Source organism: Helobdella robusta, assembly GCF_000326865.2.
Source record: "Helobdella robusta unplaced genomic scaffold HELROscaffold_71, whole genome shotgun sequence".
In the NCBI taxonomy this organism is placed as follows: domain Eukaryota; kingdom Metazoa; phylum Annelida; class Clitellata; order Rhynchobdellida; family Glossiphoniidae; genus Helobdella; species Helobdella robusta.
This window is the reverse complement of record NW_008705401.1, coordinates 497,095-517,606: the sequence shown is the minus strand read 5'-3', so window position 1 is coordinate 517,606 and position 20,512 is coordinate 497,095. Positions and strand designations below refer to the sequence as shown.

At 34.4% G+C, this 20,512-nt stretch overlaps 2 protein-coding genes across 2 annotated transcripts; one reads left to right on the top strand and one right to left on the bottom strand.

Moving 5' to 3' along the window:
• Window positions 1–137: 137 nt before the first annotated feature.
• Window positions 138–9,644, bottom strand: HELRODRAFT_194252 (hypothetical protein; the record flags this gene model as incomplete). Its single annotated transcript, XM_009031263.1, has 22 exons — window positions 138–555; window positions 668–1,807; window positions 1,828–1,849; window positions 2,043–2,169; window positions 2,317–2,367; window positions 2,613–2,663; window positions 2,833–2,991; window positions 3,095–3,778; window positions 3,984–4,078; window positions 4,370–4,433; window positions 4,592–5,020; window positions 5,153–5,243; window positions 5,517–5,929; window positions 6,105–6,257; window positions 6,523–7,273; window positions 7,459–7,505; window positions 7,598–7,672; window positions 7,938–8,082; window positions 8,199–8,358; window positions 8,538–8,656; window positions 8,868–8,998; window positions 9,342–9,644. 19 exons carry the CDS (start codon window positions 9,642–9,644, stop codon window positions 2,083–2,085), a joined length of 4,008 nt encoding a protein of 1,335 aa, XP_009029511.1. The 3' UTR covers window positions 138–555; window positions 668–1,807; window positions 1,828–1,849; window positions 2,043–2,082.
• Window positions 9,645–10,883: 1,239 nt separating this feature from the next.
• Window positions 10,884–14,054, top strand: HELRODRAFT_194251 (hypothetical protein; the record flags this gene model as incomplete). Its single annotated transcript, XM_009031262.1, has 2 exons — window positions 10,884–11,046; window positions 11,411–14,054. Exon 2 carries the CDS (start codon window positions 11,454–11,456, stop codon window positions 14,052–14,054), a length of 2,601 nt encoding a protein of 866 aa, XP_009029510.1. The 5' UTR covers window positions 10,884–11,046; window positions 11,411–11,453.
• Window positions 14,055–20,512: the final 6,458 nt, after the last annotated feature.

Here is a 20,512-nt window from a genome sequence, read left to right as displayed (position 1 = left end):
AGCACATTCATTCATTCATTATCTATTTTTCATTCAGTTATTAACTAACTCATTAATTTATTCAATCATTCGTTCACTCAATTTGATATTTGACAGAAGAAGACTATTTAAAATTTATAATTAAAAAAAGTACACAATCTAAAAAGCAAATTGTCTTATAACAAAGACAATAATCATAATAATAATAATACAACGATAATAATAATAACTACAAATAATAATAATAATAATTTAGTAAAAAGATTTAAAGCGGCTGAAGACAGGCTTCGGGAAAATATAAGGCACGCACAACAGTAATAATAATAAGTACTAAGTAGCAGATGCCTAGGAGTAAGGACGTAAAATAACTGACTCACAACTAATTTAACAGAACTTATATATATATATATATACATATATATATATATATATATATATATATATATATATACATATACAAACATATATATATACATATATTATATATACAAACATATTTCATTTACAAAGATAGACAGAAAAATTGATTAATGTGATTTCTATAATGAAGGAATAACAAAATTATATATATATATATATACTAAAATTAACTAACAATCACAATAATAATAATTATTATTATTTTAATAGAGATAATAATTGAAATGGCAATAATAGAAATAATATTAACAACCACACACATATATATATATTTATTTATATTTATATATATACATACATATGTATGTTAAAAACTAAGTTGAATGACGCACTGTGTTGTTTATGATGATAATAATAAAAGACATGTAAAAAACATATATATATATAGATATAAATGGCTGGAAGAAGACCATAATTGATGCAATAGTTGATAAAATCTACCGAATTTTCAGCTCTTGAAAGTTTAAGGTCGTGTTTTACAATATTTCTAAGAGTAATTTCATAATTACGGTGTATATGAGCGTATACATGTGTATGTGACCTATATACAATTCACCATAAACACCAAAGATTTTCTTGTTAATTTGATAATAGCTATAAAGCTACTGTTAGAAATAGTGGAAAGCTCAACCGTAAGAGCTTAAAATTCAGTAGATCTTATCAAAGACACACACGCACACACACACACACACACATATATATATATATTTTACCACGTACACTGACATGTATATGATAATAATTAACAAAGTGTTTATTATAACTAATGTATATATATATATACTCCATCCATATATATTTATATATTCTCCATACATTGTGCATATAAATACATTTTATTCAATATACACACAATACATACATACATAAATCCATATATAGAATTAATTCATAGTATATATAAGGTTTTAATTGAAATTACAAATGATAGCAAAGTGGTTATATAATTATACTTACATACATACATACTTACATACATACATACTTACATACATACATACTTACATACATACATACTTACATACATACATACTTACATACATACATACACAAACAACACACGTATAAAAAACACAAGATCTATCTCATCATTGAAATCAACACGGCACAGATTATAAGGTATATGAATGAAATAATGAATGAATGTAAAAATATGCTCAAGCAGATGAATGAAAGAGTGCTCTGGATGAATAAAATAGTGAATGAATGAAAGATAGATAAAGTGAATAAATAAATGAATGAACGGGCGAATTTCTAATATCTTAATTTATCTCGTGTCTGCGAAATTACTACATTCATACCTTTACTGTTATATATAACCGGAAGCATGTTATATACGCAAGCTATATGCAAGTATATATATATATATATATATATATATATATATACAACAATATATATATATATATATATGTGTGTGTGTGTGTGTGTAAATAATCGGTTATATATTACATTCATGATCACTTTTTTTCTTATTCTTCCTCTCTTTTTCTCTCTCTCTATTTCTCTCTATACTTCTATATATTACCACTGATAGTATTACTACCACTACTGCTACTACTACCACTACTGCTGCTATTACTGCTGCTGCTACTATTACTAATGCTGCTGCTACTACTACTACTACTATTGCTGCTGCTACTACTACTGCAACTTGTGTAATTGTAATTACTAGCGTGACTACTACTTAGATAGTTTACTGATGACTCTTATGAGGGCTCCATTCTCATTTTTCAGTTTCTGATTTTCGTTCTTCAGATTCTCCATCACCTGTGAGAGAAAATAATTTAAATAATAATTATGGCGCTCATAATTATTATTATAATATTATTATTATGATTATTAATTATATAAATAAATAAGTAAATAAATATACATAATGGTTTATTGCTCGTTAACTATAGTTCAATTCCTTACTTTTAGGTCATTCTCTAGGTTTGCCACTTTCTTCTCCAAAGAATGATAATCCTATTTTGGAGTAAGCAAAAATTACTGTTAATAATTATGAACTGCAGAGAACAAAGTTTGTCTGCTGCTACTACTACTACTACATGCTGCCGCTATTACGACCATTACCTCTACTACTACTACTACTCTTACTACTAATACAACTAACACTACTACAATAATAATGATGATGATGATAAGTATGATATGAAATGATATTATTTCATCAATTTTTAAAAACTGAAGCATATATGAATGAAGTTCACTTTCAGTTTGTCCTCTAACTCTGCTATCTTTCTCTCGCACGAGCGCTTCTCCTGAGATGGCAATAAAAAGAGTTATCAATACCATTTCACATCATCATCATCATCATCATCATCCTTATCATAGTCATCATCATCATCATCTTCTTCATCTTCATCATCAAACTCATTAGTATCATAATCATCATTATCACCATCACAATCATCGTCATCGAAAACTTACCCTGGCCTCGCTACCACCATAAACTTCACTGGTATTAGAACTGGATGCTAATTGACTGTTGGCAACGTCCAATAAGATTTGAGTGTTGTGGAGATCGTTCTCTAATTGAGCGATTCGTTTCTGCTGCATTTCACTGGTGCACTTCTCATCTAGCCATAGCTAGTAAAAATATAAGTTTGAATTGAAGACTGCTGCTACTACTACTGCTGCTGCTGCTGCTACTACTACTACTACTACTAATTATAATAAGAATTATGTTAACCTTATGATAATCTGTACCAGTGTTAGCAACGAACGATGAAGATGAACCAGTGGTTGAGTATTTGGAAGAATCGAGAGTAGCCAGGTGACTAAGAGGCCTAGATGAATAAGAAGCAGCTACATTAGCTGCTGTGGCTGCTGTGGCTGCTGTTATAAACTGCTGCGACTTCTGTGGCTGCTGTTGTGTAGCAGTGGAGAGTGTACTCCAGCGAGATAACGAGTTGTTGTTGAATCTACGTGGCGATGACGAGTTTTGTTGTTGTTGTTGTTGCTGCTGCTGCTGAATAAGTGAGGAATATCTAGAGATAGGCGCTGTTAAGTACGACAGCGTTGTCGCTGATGTCGTTGTCGTTGATGTCGCCGCTGCTGTTGCGATGGCGTTGTAACTTTCACTTAGTTGTTTTAGAGAGTTTCGTAAGAACGCCGACGTAGTCGATAGAGTAGCCGTGGCTGTTGTAGCTGACAATAATGTTGACGTTGTTGTTGGCAGTGTTAGTGTAGCTGTTGATTTTGCAAAATCTACACTATCTAATGCAGTGACAATAGGAGAAGATGGTGTTGTTGTTGTTGTTGTTGATGTGTTGTATTTCATCGGATATAAATAAGATGACGGTTTTGGCTGTTGCTGGTCAGTTGTTGTTGCTGCTGCATCATCAGTAGTATCATTAGATTCAGATGATGGTATCTGTGGTGACGAGTGAGTGAAACGAAAAAGGATAAATAAACGAAGAAAAATGTTTGATAGATACTGTATCTAAATGTCAATAACATAGTATACGCCATTGCACACTTCAACAGCCACTACTACTGCTACTACAACTACTGCTGCTACTACGACTACTGCTGCTGCTACAGCTACTACAGCTACTGCTACTTATAAAAATAGTTACTTCTTCCAGACAAATCTTTCCAGTCGGTCTTCGGCTTTCTCTCTTTCTGCGAGACCTACTGGAACCCATCTTATACATACTATCATCATCTTGGTCTGCACGTTTGTTTGTATGTATGTATGTATGTGGTATGTGTGTTTGCATGTATGTATGTATGTATGTATGTGTGTGTGTGTGTAGTTATGTGTGTATGAAACGTATATATGTTAGTATAAGTAATGACAATAAAATTTAATTTACACACACACCTCTATATATATATATATATATACATACATACATATATATATATATATATATATATATATATATATATATATTATACTTATTAATTTCTTCTTTAATTATTAGTAATTGATGATATTAAATAATAATGATAATAGGACCTATATTATCATCATCTGCATCTGAATCAGTGACCTTTCTGGGCAAAGCAACATCATCATTCAGCTTGGTGATGAGTAAAAAAATTAATTAATTAATTAATTCATTCATTCATTCATTAGTTAATCAATTAATTAATACACACATTTCTCACTCTCTATCTTATACACACACACACACACGCACAGACACACAGACACACACACAGGTACGTACACACAAACCTTATCTCTCCTCTGCAACTTCCCAATGACACTAGCCACAGCATTTGCACCACTACCATTATTACCACTACCAATACCGAATGCAGCAGTATTGCTGCTAGAAGCAGCAGCTGCAGCAACTGCAGCAGTAGTACTAGAAGCGGCGGCGGATGTAGTAAAAATACCGCCAGAATTTTTACAGTTTATATCCCCATCACCTCCATAGGACAGCATATTTGCTTGTGTCTTATTTGGCTCAGAATCAACAACGCTATGCCTAGTTTTGTACGTAGTGGCAGCTGCCGTTGTTATGTCAACCATTGTTGTTGTTGTAGCTGCTGTAGTAGCCTCAGTATTGGCTGTTAGTGGCTGTGTTAGTAGTGACGATGGGTCCTTGTAAGCCGCTTTCAGGGAATCTTCAGCCTTCTGGATGTCTTCTTTGGTGACGCCCTGTTGAGTTGGTGAACACTTTTATGGTTGGTTTGTTGGTGGTTTTCTCACAATCGTCACTATCATCACCATCATACATCACTGCGCATCATCATCATCATCATCATCATCTTCATCATCCTCATCACCGACCTGTGTAGACCTTCTAGACTCTCGAGCTCGTTTGGCCTTCAGCTTCCTCTCCAACTCGTTCGATTCATCTCTCTTCACAACGTCGTTGATCCTTCATTTTGTTTAGTGTTGAATAATAATTAGTGGAATGAAAGAGCGAAATAATGAATGAACGAATGAAAGAATGATTGAATAAACGAATGATAGAAAAATAAGTAAATGAAAGAATGAAAGATCGAACAAAGAAAAGAATAAACGTACGACTGAATTATTAACCCTTATCAGTTTAGTGAAGTAACGTGTTAATAAATTAGTGGAATGAGTGACGGAGTTAATGAATGAATGAATGAAACAACATCCTCATCATCATCATCTTCATCATCACCTCTGATGAGAGGAAGCAATGCTCGCCAGGGCAGCTGCAGTCTCAGGTCTCAGCAGAGATGCATGATGTGGCGGAGATGGGGGGTTCAAAATACCACCACCACCGCAACCACCACCACCACCCCTACTATCGTTACCATTATCATCATTTGTAGTAACACTATCAACAGTGGTAGAGGTAGTAGTAGTAGTAGTGGTGGTGGTGGTGGTAGAGGTAGTGGCAGCAACTGTAGTATTTGTGGTGTTAGTAGTCGATGGACTTGTTAATAATGGTGATGCAATAGTTGTAGATTTATGGGTTGTAGCCAGAGGAATACGTGTCGGTGCTGTTGTTGTTGAAGTTGTTGTCGGCTGCTGTTGAGATTCTGTGGTGGCCATTGTGGTTGCTTCTGTAGATTCTGGTTTTTCCAAACTCTAATAATAAATTATTAACATATTGAAGGACAAGTCTACAAATTGTTTTTTAAAGGAGAATAGCCACCCACAAATTGACAGACAAATATAAAAATCAAGAAAGATAAACACATACAACCACACAAACAAACATATGCAAACACACACACACACAAACACACAAAAGCAAACATACCTTCCTCATTCTCTCGGCTTCAGTTAGCTTGATAACTTGATCAATGTCCGAATTATTCTCAGAGTTACTCGGTCGACGAAAGCCCATCCTCCAGAGGGCAGGATTGTCTGACCTCCTCAATATGTCACTGGCCAGATTAGGCGACCTCTTGACCTTCATATTTAAAATTATTTTACGTTAATAAGATCAATTATTTCAAAAAATACGTTAAAAACTGTATACAATTTGAAGATATTCTTCCAGATTTAATAAATAAATAGGTTGAAACTGTTAGGACAGTGTAGTTTATTATGAAAAACCACTCCTATCTCTAAAAGAGTTTCACCTTCATGCCCAACCAAGGTTTTTCCTCTGAAATCAGACTAAAACATTTAATGTAAAATAATAAAAAGAAAATTCAGTTGTTTTCAAAATTTACTTCAACATCTTGTTTCTCCCTCATCAAACTCTTCCTCATTGTCACACCGGAATCAGCAGCAGCAGCAGCAGCAGCAGCTGAAGGAACGGCAGAGTCTCTCATCTGCACATTAGCTGCTGCCTCCTTCCTTTCCAGTTCTGGTTTTTGGGTTTTTCCTGCAATGGTTTCACTTTTGGTAAGGTCACTACGCGACTTTCCAGAATCATCATTCTCTGCTTTCTCCATAACTGTGGCAATTTTGGTAGTAGCAGTGGTCGTAGAATCGGCTGGACTGTCTTTGTACAGTTTCTCCCGAATACTTTTTAAAAAGTCATATGTTGATCTCTCTTTAATGCTTGTCATCGTCGTTGTTGTCGTTGCTGCTGCTGCTGCTGAAGAAGGAGCCGTAGTTGTAGCAGCAGTAGTAGCCTCACTTGAGGTAATACTAGCGATAGAAGTATTAGTAATAGTAGCTGTAGTAGTAGCGGCTATATCGTCAGCAATGGCAAATTTAGTTTTCTCAAATTTATCTTCAACTTTATCCTCCTCGCCGCCATCATCAGATTTTCTTACAGCAACTTCCGATGACGTCACAGTCACGTCATCATCGGCGTCGTCGTCATTGCCAATAGCATCGTTATCATTACCGCCATCATCCTCTTCCTCTTCCTCCTCGCCATCGTCAACAGAGCCCATGGTTATTTTTTCATTCTCCTCGTTTTTCTTCTGCATACCTTTCATCTGGCCGACACTGATCCGAGTGATGGAACTCCTGTCAAGGGTTTAATAAGAGTTTGTGTGTGTGTGTATGTGCATGCCTCTCTTACTATCTCTCTCCTCTCTCTCTTCTTTTCTCTCTCTCTCTCTCTCTCTCTCTCTCTTTCTCTCTCTTCATAATCTTAACAATTAAAAAATATAAAAATAATTATAAATGTCGTTAGAGCAAGGACGACTAACTTTCTGCCTTTGTTGGAGTGTCTTATAAGCTTGGAACTTTCTCTATGCTGTAGTAGGATAAAAAATATAAAAAAAAATAATATATCAATAAAATAATAATAATAAATATGATGATGAAAACGAGAACATTTTTTCTAACAGTTAACTGTTTCTGCTGCAGTTCTTCAAGCAGTTGAACCACCTCTGCGTCGGCTACATCGAGAGCTGTGTTACCCTGCAGTATCAAGATACATACACATGTGGATACACACGCACAAGTACATACATACACACACATATATATATACACACACACACATATATATACACACACACACATGACACATGCATGTGTGTAACATTGTATACATATACATATATACATATATACATATACAAATGTATCAATCGATCAGATTCACTCATACAATCCAATAAAATAACCAACACACACACATACTTACACATACATACATAAACACAGACAGACAAACACAAACCTGACAATTAGAAATTTTCATATTGCAGTAGTTGTCGGCCAGTAGTTGGCAGGCCTCGACCTGTCCCCAATGTGCTGCCCCGTGAAGAGGGGTCCAACCTTCGTGATCTTTGGCATCTATGGGAGCGCCGGACTGTAAAAGCAATCTGAGTTTTTTGCCAATTAGTTAGTTAATTAGTTTAGGCTTAAGTTTAGTTTATAGATGGGGTTTGCAATGAGCTTTGGAACGAGGCACAATAATGCAACCACCATCTTCACTAACTTCATAACATCGACGTATCCTTTGACGGCAGCGACGTGCAGAGGTGTTGCCCCGGTTTTTTCATCAATGGATCCCCCATAAAAACCCTGTTCAACCCATTTTTTGGCGTCTGCCATCATGACACGTTCTTCTATCATTCGGGCTTCTGCATCATTTATACCTGGATGTTGTTGTTGTCATTATCATCATCATCATCAAATCCTTCCTCATCAACTATTACCAAATTATCATCCTCGTCATTATCATTATCTTAATCAACATCAACATCGTCCTTATTATCATTATCTTAATCAACATCAACATCATCCTCATCATCACCATCTTAATCATCATCATCACCTTGCTTGTCCATGGCGTCTCTGATTAGTTTGATCATGTCTTTGTTATCGGCTAGATCGATCGGCAGTTCGCAGTCACAATTTACGACGTCCAGCTTGGCTCCATGTTCTATTAGCAGCCTTTCAAGTAAAAGTAATAAATGAGTAAATGATATAAAATGAATTAGGCATAATTTTATCATTACAATCATCATAATTCACAACATTATCGCTCCAGTCGATGTTTTAAATATAAATTATAAATTATGAACATAAATTTCTCACATAAAATAAGATTTATACAAAAAATTCAGATTAAAAGTTAACTAAAAAATAAAAAAGTTTCCCTAACTTGGCAATATTGAGTACCCCAGATTGGGCAGCGGCATGCAGAGCCGTCCAGCCTTCGTTGTCCTTTATATTCACATTGATCTTCTTATCAATTAGGAATTTTGCCATATCGAAATCCTCATTAATGCATGCCTGAAATGAATTTTGCGGTTAATAAAAAGAGAGGCGTTTTGATTCAGAGAGAGAGAGAGAGAGAGAGAGAGAGAGAGAGAGAGAGAGAGAGAGAGAGAGAGAGAGAGAGAGAGAGAGAGAGAGAGAGAGAGAGAGAGAGAGAGAAAAGGGAGAGAAAGATACAAGTCAAGATTTATGTGATTTTTCTATGAGTTGTTTAAATACAGATCCATCCTAGATTTATTAGTAGAGATATTTTTTATTAGCAATACACATTATTTTATTTTAGTTTAGAAATAAAATAACTTTTTAAAAAAATTATTAATTATAAAAGTAACAAAAAAAAGTTTTAAGCAATACAAACCTGATGTAGGCCAGTCAACCCATCAATATTAGTGGTGTTAATATCCGTGTTGGAATTATTTAATATTTCCTCCACATCATCAGTGTTTCCACTGGTACAGGCGGCTAGGAATATGCAGCCATCTGGAAATCGTATTTTTGGTTTCTGCTCGGAATCGTGTGGAGTCTTGGGGCGGTTTGATTGACGTGCGCTCGTTGGCACATCACTGTTATTGGTGCCGTCACTAAAGGACAATTCGTACCTACGGATTTGCTCTTTTCTCTTTTCGAAATTATTCATCCGGTTCTCGACCACTGCCGCCATGACAGCATTTAAAAAAATAAAAACGTAAAAATATGAATCTAAAAATTTTTAGTTTATATAAAAAATAATTTAATAATGGAGGAAAATTAAAACAAAATTGCGAATGTTTTTATTTTTCGGTTTGAACTATTAATTATTGCCGAAAATGACCCAGGTGCAACTAACAACCACATTTTGTAAAAAATTTTTTAATAAGTTTTAAATTTCAATAATTCAAATAGTATTAGCAAAACACCACTTTTAAATGTATAGATACATTTACTTTATCACTCAAATTATCGATTAAAATAAATTTCTTAAATAAACGCCCGAAAATTTATAAAATTAAGCAACAATAAAAGAACATCTTACTTATGACATAAGTTTCAGAGTAATTAAACTCCATTTTTATTAAAACTTAAAACCACAAAATAAAACTTATACTTATACTTCCATATTTCTAAATATTGCCGTTGTATTTAATATTATCATGGATATATTCATAAGTATTATATTGATAGAAAACCACAGAGAAACACAAAGCCATCAATAAAACATGCTTGTTTTCCACAGTGTTCGTTTTTTTTCTTCGTCTATCATGGGTATTTTTTTGCTGAAAAAATGGTTTGAATATGAAATAGCTTACTATATGTATATATATACATATTCACACTTTATATGTACAGTACATGTATATATGTAGTTTTATCGTTAAGTTTATAGTATTTGGGTATGCTTATTATATACCTATACAGTCATCACGGTGTTATCTGCATTATTTATTTTACAACTGAGCTTTACAGTTTTCCAACAAAGAAAATACTGTAAAACTATTTAATCAGGTTTTCAAAACTAAATATTTAATAGATATGAACAAAATAATGATATAAAAACCAACAATGGGAAGATATAAACAAACAAATGAATGAATAAAAAAGAATAAACCAAACGCTTAACGTGCAATTTTGTCATAAATGTATCTACCCCGTTACAACAGTTTTTATCATTCATTTGCTATCTGTCGACCTTTCAAAAACTTCATTCACCACGATTATAGTTCAAATCCTATTGAGTACATAGGCTTTTCTACTTCGCCGTTTCTGATTTTAAAAAAATGAATTTGACACACGTTTTTATGAATATATATCTATATATGTAGAAGAAAAAAGTATAGCTGATAAAATTAAAAAAAATTAATTAAATCAGCTGCGTGTTCTTGCACATCTCCATAACGAATGGCCCTTTAAATCTGTTTATCATTATTTTCAGGCAAATTTCGTTAAAATAATCTCCAAATAATTAATTCATTTAATTATTTATTGAAAATTATTATTTGGATTATTTTTTAATTTAAATTTCTGATTATATAAATGACGTGTTAGGTGTCAATTCGTCACGAGCTTGCGGTTACACACGCACACAGGTAAAATTTTTATGACACACACAAGTAGCTTTATTCATTTTGCAAAAAAACAAATTAATAATAATATTTTAAACTATTATTTTATTAATTTTCAATAATTATTTTTTCAATATTTTTATCTTGTCTCAAATTAAAATTAAACTAAAATGAATTAACCGATATCATTTCATATGTTTTAAATTTCAAATTTTGACATTGCATGTAGTGTACTGTCACATTAGTTAAGTTTGCAACATATTTTTAATATTTAAATTAAATCAGAAAAATAAACACTTTTTTCGTTTTTTCTTTAGACAATTTTATAACACAAAATTTGTTAGAAACATCATTATTTACAAAGATTCTTAAATATAATTTTCCATAGGTAGCTTCTTAGATAAAAATCACATCCAACAAACACATAAAAAATGTCTGAAATTGTTGATCCTGAGTCTAGTAAATCAGTACCTGTGACTGGGGAACATGAGACAGCAGGCATTCACACATCTCCAAAAACAGTGCATAACAAAAGTCCTGATTTGAACACTCCTAGTAGAAGGATAGATGTTAGTGAAGGTGCAAAAGTATCAGTTGAGAATGTGAAATTCGAATTAGTTTCAAACCAGGCAAGTAAAATGCATCAAGTTTTTAGTGGGGATGATGTTGTCATAACAGCAACATCGGTGTCATCAGCAACAGCAGCAGATGATGTCATTAATGAACAAACATTACTAGACTCTCCAACAGCCATACCAATATCCAAAAATGTTGATGAAAATGTTGACTGCGTTATTAGCAATGAGGGAATAACATCATCAACAACAACAACCACAACCACAACAACAACAACAACAACAAACATATCAGAGCACGATACACTGGCAATACACGACACAGTCATAAATTCAGAATTTAATTTAACACAGGATAACTTAAAGCTAGCATCATTACCATCATCATCATCGTCTCCTCTAAAAGTATCATCATCATCACCACCGCCACAAACATCATCATCGTCACCATCAGTACCATTATCATCATCTAATAATGTTATTCCCCAAGTTCAGTCATCGTCGAAATCCTCATCACCATCTCATTATGTGGTAACGTCATCATCGACACCGCCGTCATCATCATCTTCAGCAGCAGCTCCATCGTCGTCGTCGTCGTCAACTGTAACAGCAATACAAATGCCTTCCAATGTTGATCAAGTAGTTGTTAATAATGTCAAAATGAGTGATGCAACTATCTTAACAACAACATCTACTGCAGCTTCAGAAGCTACCACACCAGCAGTTACAGTCGCAACTACAGCTACAACAGCAGCCGTAGTGGCTACGCCAGCAATAACCGCAATTATATCAGATGATCTGCAAATTGAAAATGTTAATGAAGTGATAAAAACGTCTGAGAATAGCAGTGTTGTTGCTGATGATGTTGCAGTGACAATTCTTCATAGTAGTCGAAGCAACGACATTGAAAGCATAACTAAATTAGTTAATACCCAAGTCTCCTCTACAACAACAAACTCAACAACGACAACGAATGACGTCACTACAACGACAACAGATGGCGTCACAGCAGCAGCAACAGATGACGTCACAGCAGCAGCAACAGATGACGTCGCAGCAGCAGAAACAGGTAATGTCGTTATTCTAACTACAGCATCATCACCAGTAACAACAACAACAGCAACAACAACATTACCAATAACATCAGAACCATCGGTTGTGTCGTCGTCGGCAGTTGAAAATGTTGCAGCTGGAGTAGCGGTGGCGGTAACGACAACACCGACAAGGACAACACATTTGAATGAAATTCAGGTAGATAAAGCTGTTGATGAAAGAACTGTTGTTGCTGGGGTTTCTACTGAAGGAGAAGAAGAAATTAAATTTAATATAAATGCCGTTGTTGTTGAAAATATTGCCAACAACACCAGCGACATCAGTAGCAACAACGGTAACTTCACTGGCGACCAGTTAGGTAAAGATGGAGAAGTTGTCAATGGCGTTGATGATCTACATAAGGATGCATTCATTAGCAACGACAACGTCATCAATAGTAATCTCACTAATAATTATAACGATAACAATAATGATAGTTGCGAAATTTTGAAGCCACTATCATCGCCACCACCAGCAGCAGCAGCAACAACAACTGCAACATCAGCAGCAGCTGAAGCAGTAACGGCAGCGGACTCGTCTTCATCGACGACAACAGTAACAGACACACAGGTAACTGTTACTATGAAGGATATCTTATCAATTTTGTCAGACCAAAAAGTTCCAGCAGCAATAATCTCATCAACAGTTGCCGCAACGGCAGCAGCGACAACGGCTTCAACTTCAACATCACCAGATACAGCAACATCATCTTCGTCGATTGCAAGCACATCATCTTCATCAGATGCAGCAGTAGCCACATCGCCATCAATTGAGGCAACATCAACGACAACATCGTCAGTTACGGAAACAGCAGCTGCAGCTGCAATGACATCATCTTCACCAGTTGCAGCAACAATAGCTGCTGCACCAGTAACAACAATTGTCACAGATACTGAACAAGCTGTCAAAAACCAACAACAGAACGCCAACAACAACAGCATCCAACAACAACGTGATTTGAACACAGCAACAACGACATCAACAACAACATCAACAAAACAATCATTATTGTTCCCAGGGAAAACACAGCTTGAAGAATTAGTGAAAAAGTTTACTAGCAACAACAACAGCATGGATAGTAAAACAAAATTTAAATTACTCATGGATCTAGTATATGCCGTTGATAGCAACAAGAGTACTGCAACTGCTGCTGCAACCACCGCTACTGGCGATAAAGACGTGTTGCTGTTGTTTAATAATCGAGATATTGTTTCAATAGTTCTTGGACTGGTTAGTGTTATAAACTTGTTGATGTTGTTGATGTTGTTGTTGATGCTGTCGATGTCGATGTTGTTGATGTTGATGTTGTTGTTAGAAGATTTTTGTGGGGGAGCATATTTTGGCCTTATATTGAACATTTGCTGAACAATGTAGTGGAACTTTTGTTTCATGTGTCTGAATTTTATTACTATTCTAATTAATTTTTTGCCATTAATAAAATTATTAACCACAATTATTATTATTATTGCCGTCATTACCATCATCATTAACATCATCACCATCATTACTCTACTTCTAAAATTACATGAAACAGAGTTCAAATCATCGTCATCGTCATCATCTTCGTCCTCACCATCACTTGCATCATTATAATAACGATTATACACACCTGTATTTATATATATATATATATATGCTATATATATATATATATATATATAGCATATATATATATAGCATATATAAAGCTGTCTGCAAAGCACACCTTGATTATATCCAGCTGCTGATGATGAATGAATGAGTGTTTATTTCTGTCTTTCTATTTGGGTCATCATATTATCTCTTTTTCATCCTTTCTTTCTCTCTCCCTTTCTCTCTCTCTCTCTCTCTCGTTCTAATTTTTATCTCTATTTACAGTCTCTCATTTGAATACCATTTCTCTATATTTCTTTTATATTTTCTATTTCTCTCTCTTCGTCTATTTTTTTTCTCTCTCTCTCTCTTTCTCTGTTTCTCTCTCTCTCTGTTTCTCTTTTTCTGTTTGTTTCTCTCTCTCTCTTTCTCTCTCTCTCCTCTTTTTCTCGCTCCATCTAAATTGTTTCTATATTTTTCGTAACTTTTTTTTTTTATAAAATTTTTATAGCAGATGTAAAAATTTTAAGCCAGTGTCATGTTGCATGTAAAAAGAATATTCTGGTGTCGTAGAATAATAATAAAATAATAATAAAATATTAATAAAATATAATAGTGCATAGAATAAATAAGTATATATATATTTAATTATATATATATATATATATATATATATATATATATATGTATTGTGTATATATGTATGTGACGAGAAATTTCGATGATGATGATGGTATGTTGTATGGTAGTAATTTAAAACATTCCATTTCCTTTCAGTCTTGATCGTTGGGGTTTCTCTGCTAGTATCTTACCACCACCATCATCGTCGTTGTGGTCATCTTCATCATCGTCGTCATCGTCACCTTCATCATTGTCATCATCATCATATTATTTGACGTCATCGTCATCTTAAACTGATTTAATCAATTTATTTGTTCATTCACCCATTTCATTCACTCGTCCGTTCGTTCGTTTGTTTATTTGTTCATTCATTTTTCTGTTCATTCGTTCGTTCATTCATTCAATCACTCATTTGTTCATTCATTCATTTACTCATTCATTCATGTAATTAACCAGCAATAAATTATATTATCAATCTCACATCCAGTCAATCGGATTAAAACAGTGACGTAATTAATGAAAATTAATTGGTGTGCGTTCGTGTGTCCGTGTGTATGTGTGTGTTCGTGTGTGTGTGTGAGTCCGTGCGTGTGAGTGTGCATTCGTGTGCGTGTGTCACTGTACGAGCTTGTGTGTGTGTTTGTTTTCATATGCGTTTTATACCATTAATACGTGGGCTAATAGACCACTGACTTGATTCTCTTAAGCAATTTACAATTTGAATGGCTCTACGTTCTACTTTTTTTTCTCTCATTTCATTTCATTTGATGCCATCTTGTAATATCATTGTCATCGTCGTCTTCGTCGTCATTATCATCATCAACATCGCCTTCTTCGTCATCTTCAACGTCATCATCGTCATCCTCATCATCGTCATCATCTTCATCATCATCCTCATCATCTTCATCCTCCCCATCATCCTCATCATCGTCATCATCTTCATCATCATCGTCATCATCTTCATCATCATCCTCATCATCTTCATCCTCCCCATCATCCTCATCAACGTCATCATCATCATCCTCATCATCGTCATCCTCCCCATCATCTTCATCATTCTCATAAGTTTTTTGTCCATAGTTATATGGTCATTATCTGACTTAATATTTCCTATCGGTCATCATCATCGTCATCAACGTCATCTTTGTCATCATCATATTTCTTCATCATTATCACCATCATTATCGCCGTCTTTGTCGTCGTCGCATTCAGTTGTAGCGTCTTCATTATCGTCATCATCGTCTTCATCGTCGTCATCATCGTCTTCATCGTCGTCATCATCATGTTAGTTGTCGCTATGGAAATAGCGGCGCGCGATCGAGCGTTCAATTATTTTGTGAGGATTTGTATTTTATTAGCTCGTGTATGTAAGTATGTACGAACGTACGCACGCATGTATGTATGTGTGTGTGTGTATGTATGTATGTATGTATGTATGTATGTATGTATGTATGTATGTATGTATGAATGTATGTATGTATGTATGAATGTATGTATGTGTGTGTGTGTATGCATGTATGTATGTATGAATGTATGTGTGTGTGTATGTATGTACGTATTTATGTATATTTTGTATGTTTGTTTGTACGTGTGCATGTATGTATGTGTGTGTGTTTGTAGAGAGAAAAAGAGAAAGACAGAAAGGGGAGAGAGGGGAGATTTGTAAATAACATAAAACTTTTTTTCAATTATGCATCTCGATTCAGGCATATTTTGGAATTTACTATGAAGGAATGAGTGGAAAAAAGATATAAATAGGCATACATCACGACGGAGAGAGAAATAGATAGACAGAGAGAAAGGGAGATAGAGAAAGGGGGAAAGGAAGAAAGATAGATGGTAGATAAAGAGAGAGAGAGAGAGAAAGTGAGGCCAAAGAGATACCTTAGTAATGACATAATACATGCAGATGGTAAAGAAAACTTGTGAAAAAATTTTTCGTGACAATTTTTTTTAGATAGACAGAGAGAAAGGGAGAGAGAGAAAGGGAGGAAAGGAAGAAAGATAGATGATAGATAAAGAGAGAGAAAAAGAGAGAGAAAGAGAGAAAGTGAGGCCAAAGAGATACCTTAGTAATGACATAATACATGCAGATGGTAAAGAAAACTTGTGAAAAAATTTTTCGTGTGTGTGTGTGTGTGTGTGTGTGTGTGTGTGTGTGTGTGTGTGTGTGTGTGTGTGTGTGTGTGTGGTGTTGATACTTTACTGTTGTCTTTTTTATTTATTTTTTCATTCATTTTGTAGTCTCTTTTCTTCTCTCTCTCTCTCTCTTTCTCTCTCTTGTTTATCTCCCTTAATGTCTTCGTTCTTTTTCATCCTGTCTTTTTTTCCGCTGTTCAATTTATTCAGAGATGGACTTATGTTGTTGTCGTTAATTGATTGATTGAATGAATGAATGAATAAATAAATAGATAAATGGATGGAGGCAAGAAAGAAAGAAAGAATGGATGAATGGAAGGATGTATGAAAAACCTGGCTTGGAAGTGGCTGGCACTTTTTTTAATTCACTTATTTTCAATTCATTCATTTTATCGTAAATTTACGTGTGCTTTTTTGTTTGTTTGTTTGTTCATTCATTCATTCATTTAATCATTCGTTCGTTCGTTTGTTCATACGTTTGTTCTTTCGTTCGTTCATTTACTCATTCTTTTGTTCGTTCGTTCGTTCATCACTCATGCAATCTTACAATGGCTGGCTCAACACAAACGTTCAAGAAATAACGACCATATACATAAGACGTGTGTGTGTGGATGATAAGTTCATTCATTCATTCTTTTATTTATTCATTCATTCATATATTCATTCTTTTATTTGTCCATTTTGTCATTCATTCGTTTATTTATTAATTCGCTCACTCTTTCATTAATTAATTCACTAATCTATTTACTTTTTTCTTTACTTCATTTGCTCACTCATTCATTCGTTCATTCTTTCGTTCGTTCATTCATTTGTTCATTCTATAAATCAATTATTCACTCGTTCGTTCGTTCGTTCATTCATTCATTCATTCATTCATTCATTCATTCACTCATTCATTCATTCATTCATTCATTCATTCATTCATTCATTCATTCATTCATTCATTCATTCATTCATTCATTCATTCATTCATTCATTCATTCATTCATACATTCATTCATTCCTTCATTCATTCATTGGTAATATATGTACTAAGCACGGCTGACTGACCACTTTGATCCGAGGCATGCATGCCGATGATTCAGACGGTGACGACGACGACGACGATGTTGATGACTATTACGATAATAATAACGAATTACTACTAATTCTACTATTTTTACAGCGACTGCTGCTAATACTGCTGCTGCTACTACTGCTGCTGTTGCTTCTACTACTTCTACTACTACTACTACTACTACTACTACTACTACTACTACTACTACTACTACTACTACTACTATACTACTACTACTATACTACTACTACTACTACTACTACTACTACCACCGCCATCGTCATCACAATCGTCATCACCACACCACACCGCAGGTTGTTGGCGGCCATTTTGATGCGGAGAGTAATTATGTCCTGTTGGATACCTCGTCCGTTTCTTCCTTGTTGAATTTCCTCAGAAGATGTACTCCCACAGTTCAAGTTAGTTGTTGATTGGTTGATTGCCCGATTGGTTGGTTGGCTGGTTAGTTGATTGGTTGGCTAGTTGGTTGGTTGGTTGATTTCTATCTTTAATGCTGATGATGCTTGATATGATGTTGATGATGAGTGATGAGTATGGATGTTGTTGTAGATGAAGAAGACGACGACGACGATGATGAGTACGGCGATAAAGGCTATGATGATGACGATTTCAGAAAAATAATGATGATGATGATGATGACGATTTCAGCTTCTGCCATTTGGCATTTATTGGAAACCAATATCTGCAAGACACATGCACATAATAACAACAACAACAATAATAATAATAATAGAAGTAATAATAAAACATTAATAATAATAATAATAATTAAAAATTAATAATAATAATAACAATAATAATAATCAGTACTAATACCTGTACGGTAAATGGATGATAATAATAAATACATATGTATTTAAGCGTGTGTATGTATGTGCGTGTGTGTGTGTATGTATTTGTGTGTGTGTGTATGTATTTGTGTGTGTGTGTGTGTGTATGTGTGTGTGTGTGTGTGTGTGTGTGTGTGTGTGTGTGTGTGTGTGTGTGTGTACATACATCTTTTCCTGTCTGCTAATTGACAATTGTAAAGGATGTCATTATTTCTCCTCGGCTCCAAATAATGGCGATGATGATGATGATGGTGATTGCGATAATGATGAAATGATGATGATGATGATTATTATTATTATTATTGTGATTATTATTATTGTTGTTGTTGTTGCTGCCGATGTTGCTGTTGTTGTTATGATGACAATAATGATGATTTGGTTGGATGAAGATGTTTATGATCTACGCCAGTGTAAATACATTTATTTTATAATTCATGCTTGTATTGCTACTACTACTACTACTACTACTGCCGCTACTGCTTTTACTACTGTTACTGCTATTACTACTGCTACTACTGCTGCTACTTCTACTACTACTGCTACTACTAGTAGTAACAGACAACAACAACAACTACTACTACTACCATATCGTGGCCACAAAAACAGCTGTCTTAGCCGCAATGAATGCTTCAACTCTACACTCATCAAAAGTCTTATACACATACACACGCACACATACATTACATGTGTGTATATATATATATATATATATATATATATATATATAATAGATTTCATCAAATAAATATTGTATATATATTTATATATATATATATAGAGAGAGGGAGAGAGAGAAAGAGAAAGAGAGAGAGAGAGAGAGAAAGAGAGAGACAGATAATGGCTCATTCCATCACCTCATTTTACATAAAATAAAGGTTTCCTTTTTAGAACTACTGCTGCTTCTACTTCTCTGCTGCTGCTACTACTACTATTACTACGACTACTATTACTACTACTATTTTTTCTGCTACTACTACTACTACTGTTGCTGCTGCTGCTACTACTAATGCTACTTGCTCGTTAGTATCAAGGTACGATATGAGCATTGGTTTTGTTGATGAATAATTCATCTACGTCATTAATATTACCGTCTGCAAATGTATGTGTGTGTATGTGTTTTTATGTTTATGTATGGGTGTGTGTTTGTGTTTGTATGTGTGTGTATAGTGTGTATGTGTGTGTGTGTGTGTGTGTGTGTGTGTGTGTGTGTGTGTGAATTATTTCGTACATTTATATACATCTAAAACTTGTAGGCACGCATATATTTACGACTATCATGTTTACTTACTATACTAATTTTATTCAATTTTTAGATACTATTGTTCATTCAAATATTTTTTTCATTACTAACAATTCTCAACACATTCCCTATCCATCCTACATACATACGTACACACACACACATACATACATACACAGACATACAGACACAGACAGACAGACAGATACAAACAGACAGACATAGACAGACAGACATAGACAGACAGACAAACTCAAACACACAAACACAGGCGGAGATATGGACAAATTTGAACGGCATGCTACGTAAAAGCACTACAAACCTACAAATATGCACTTCGGCT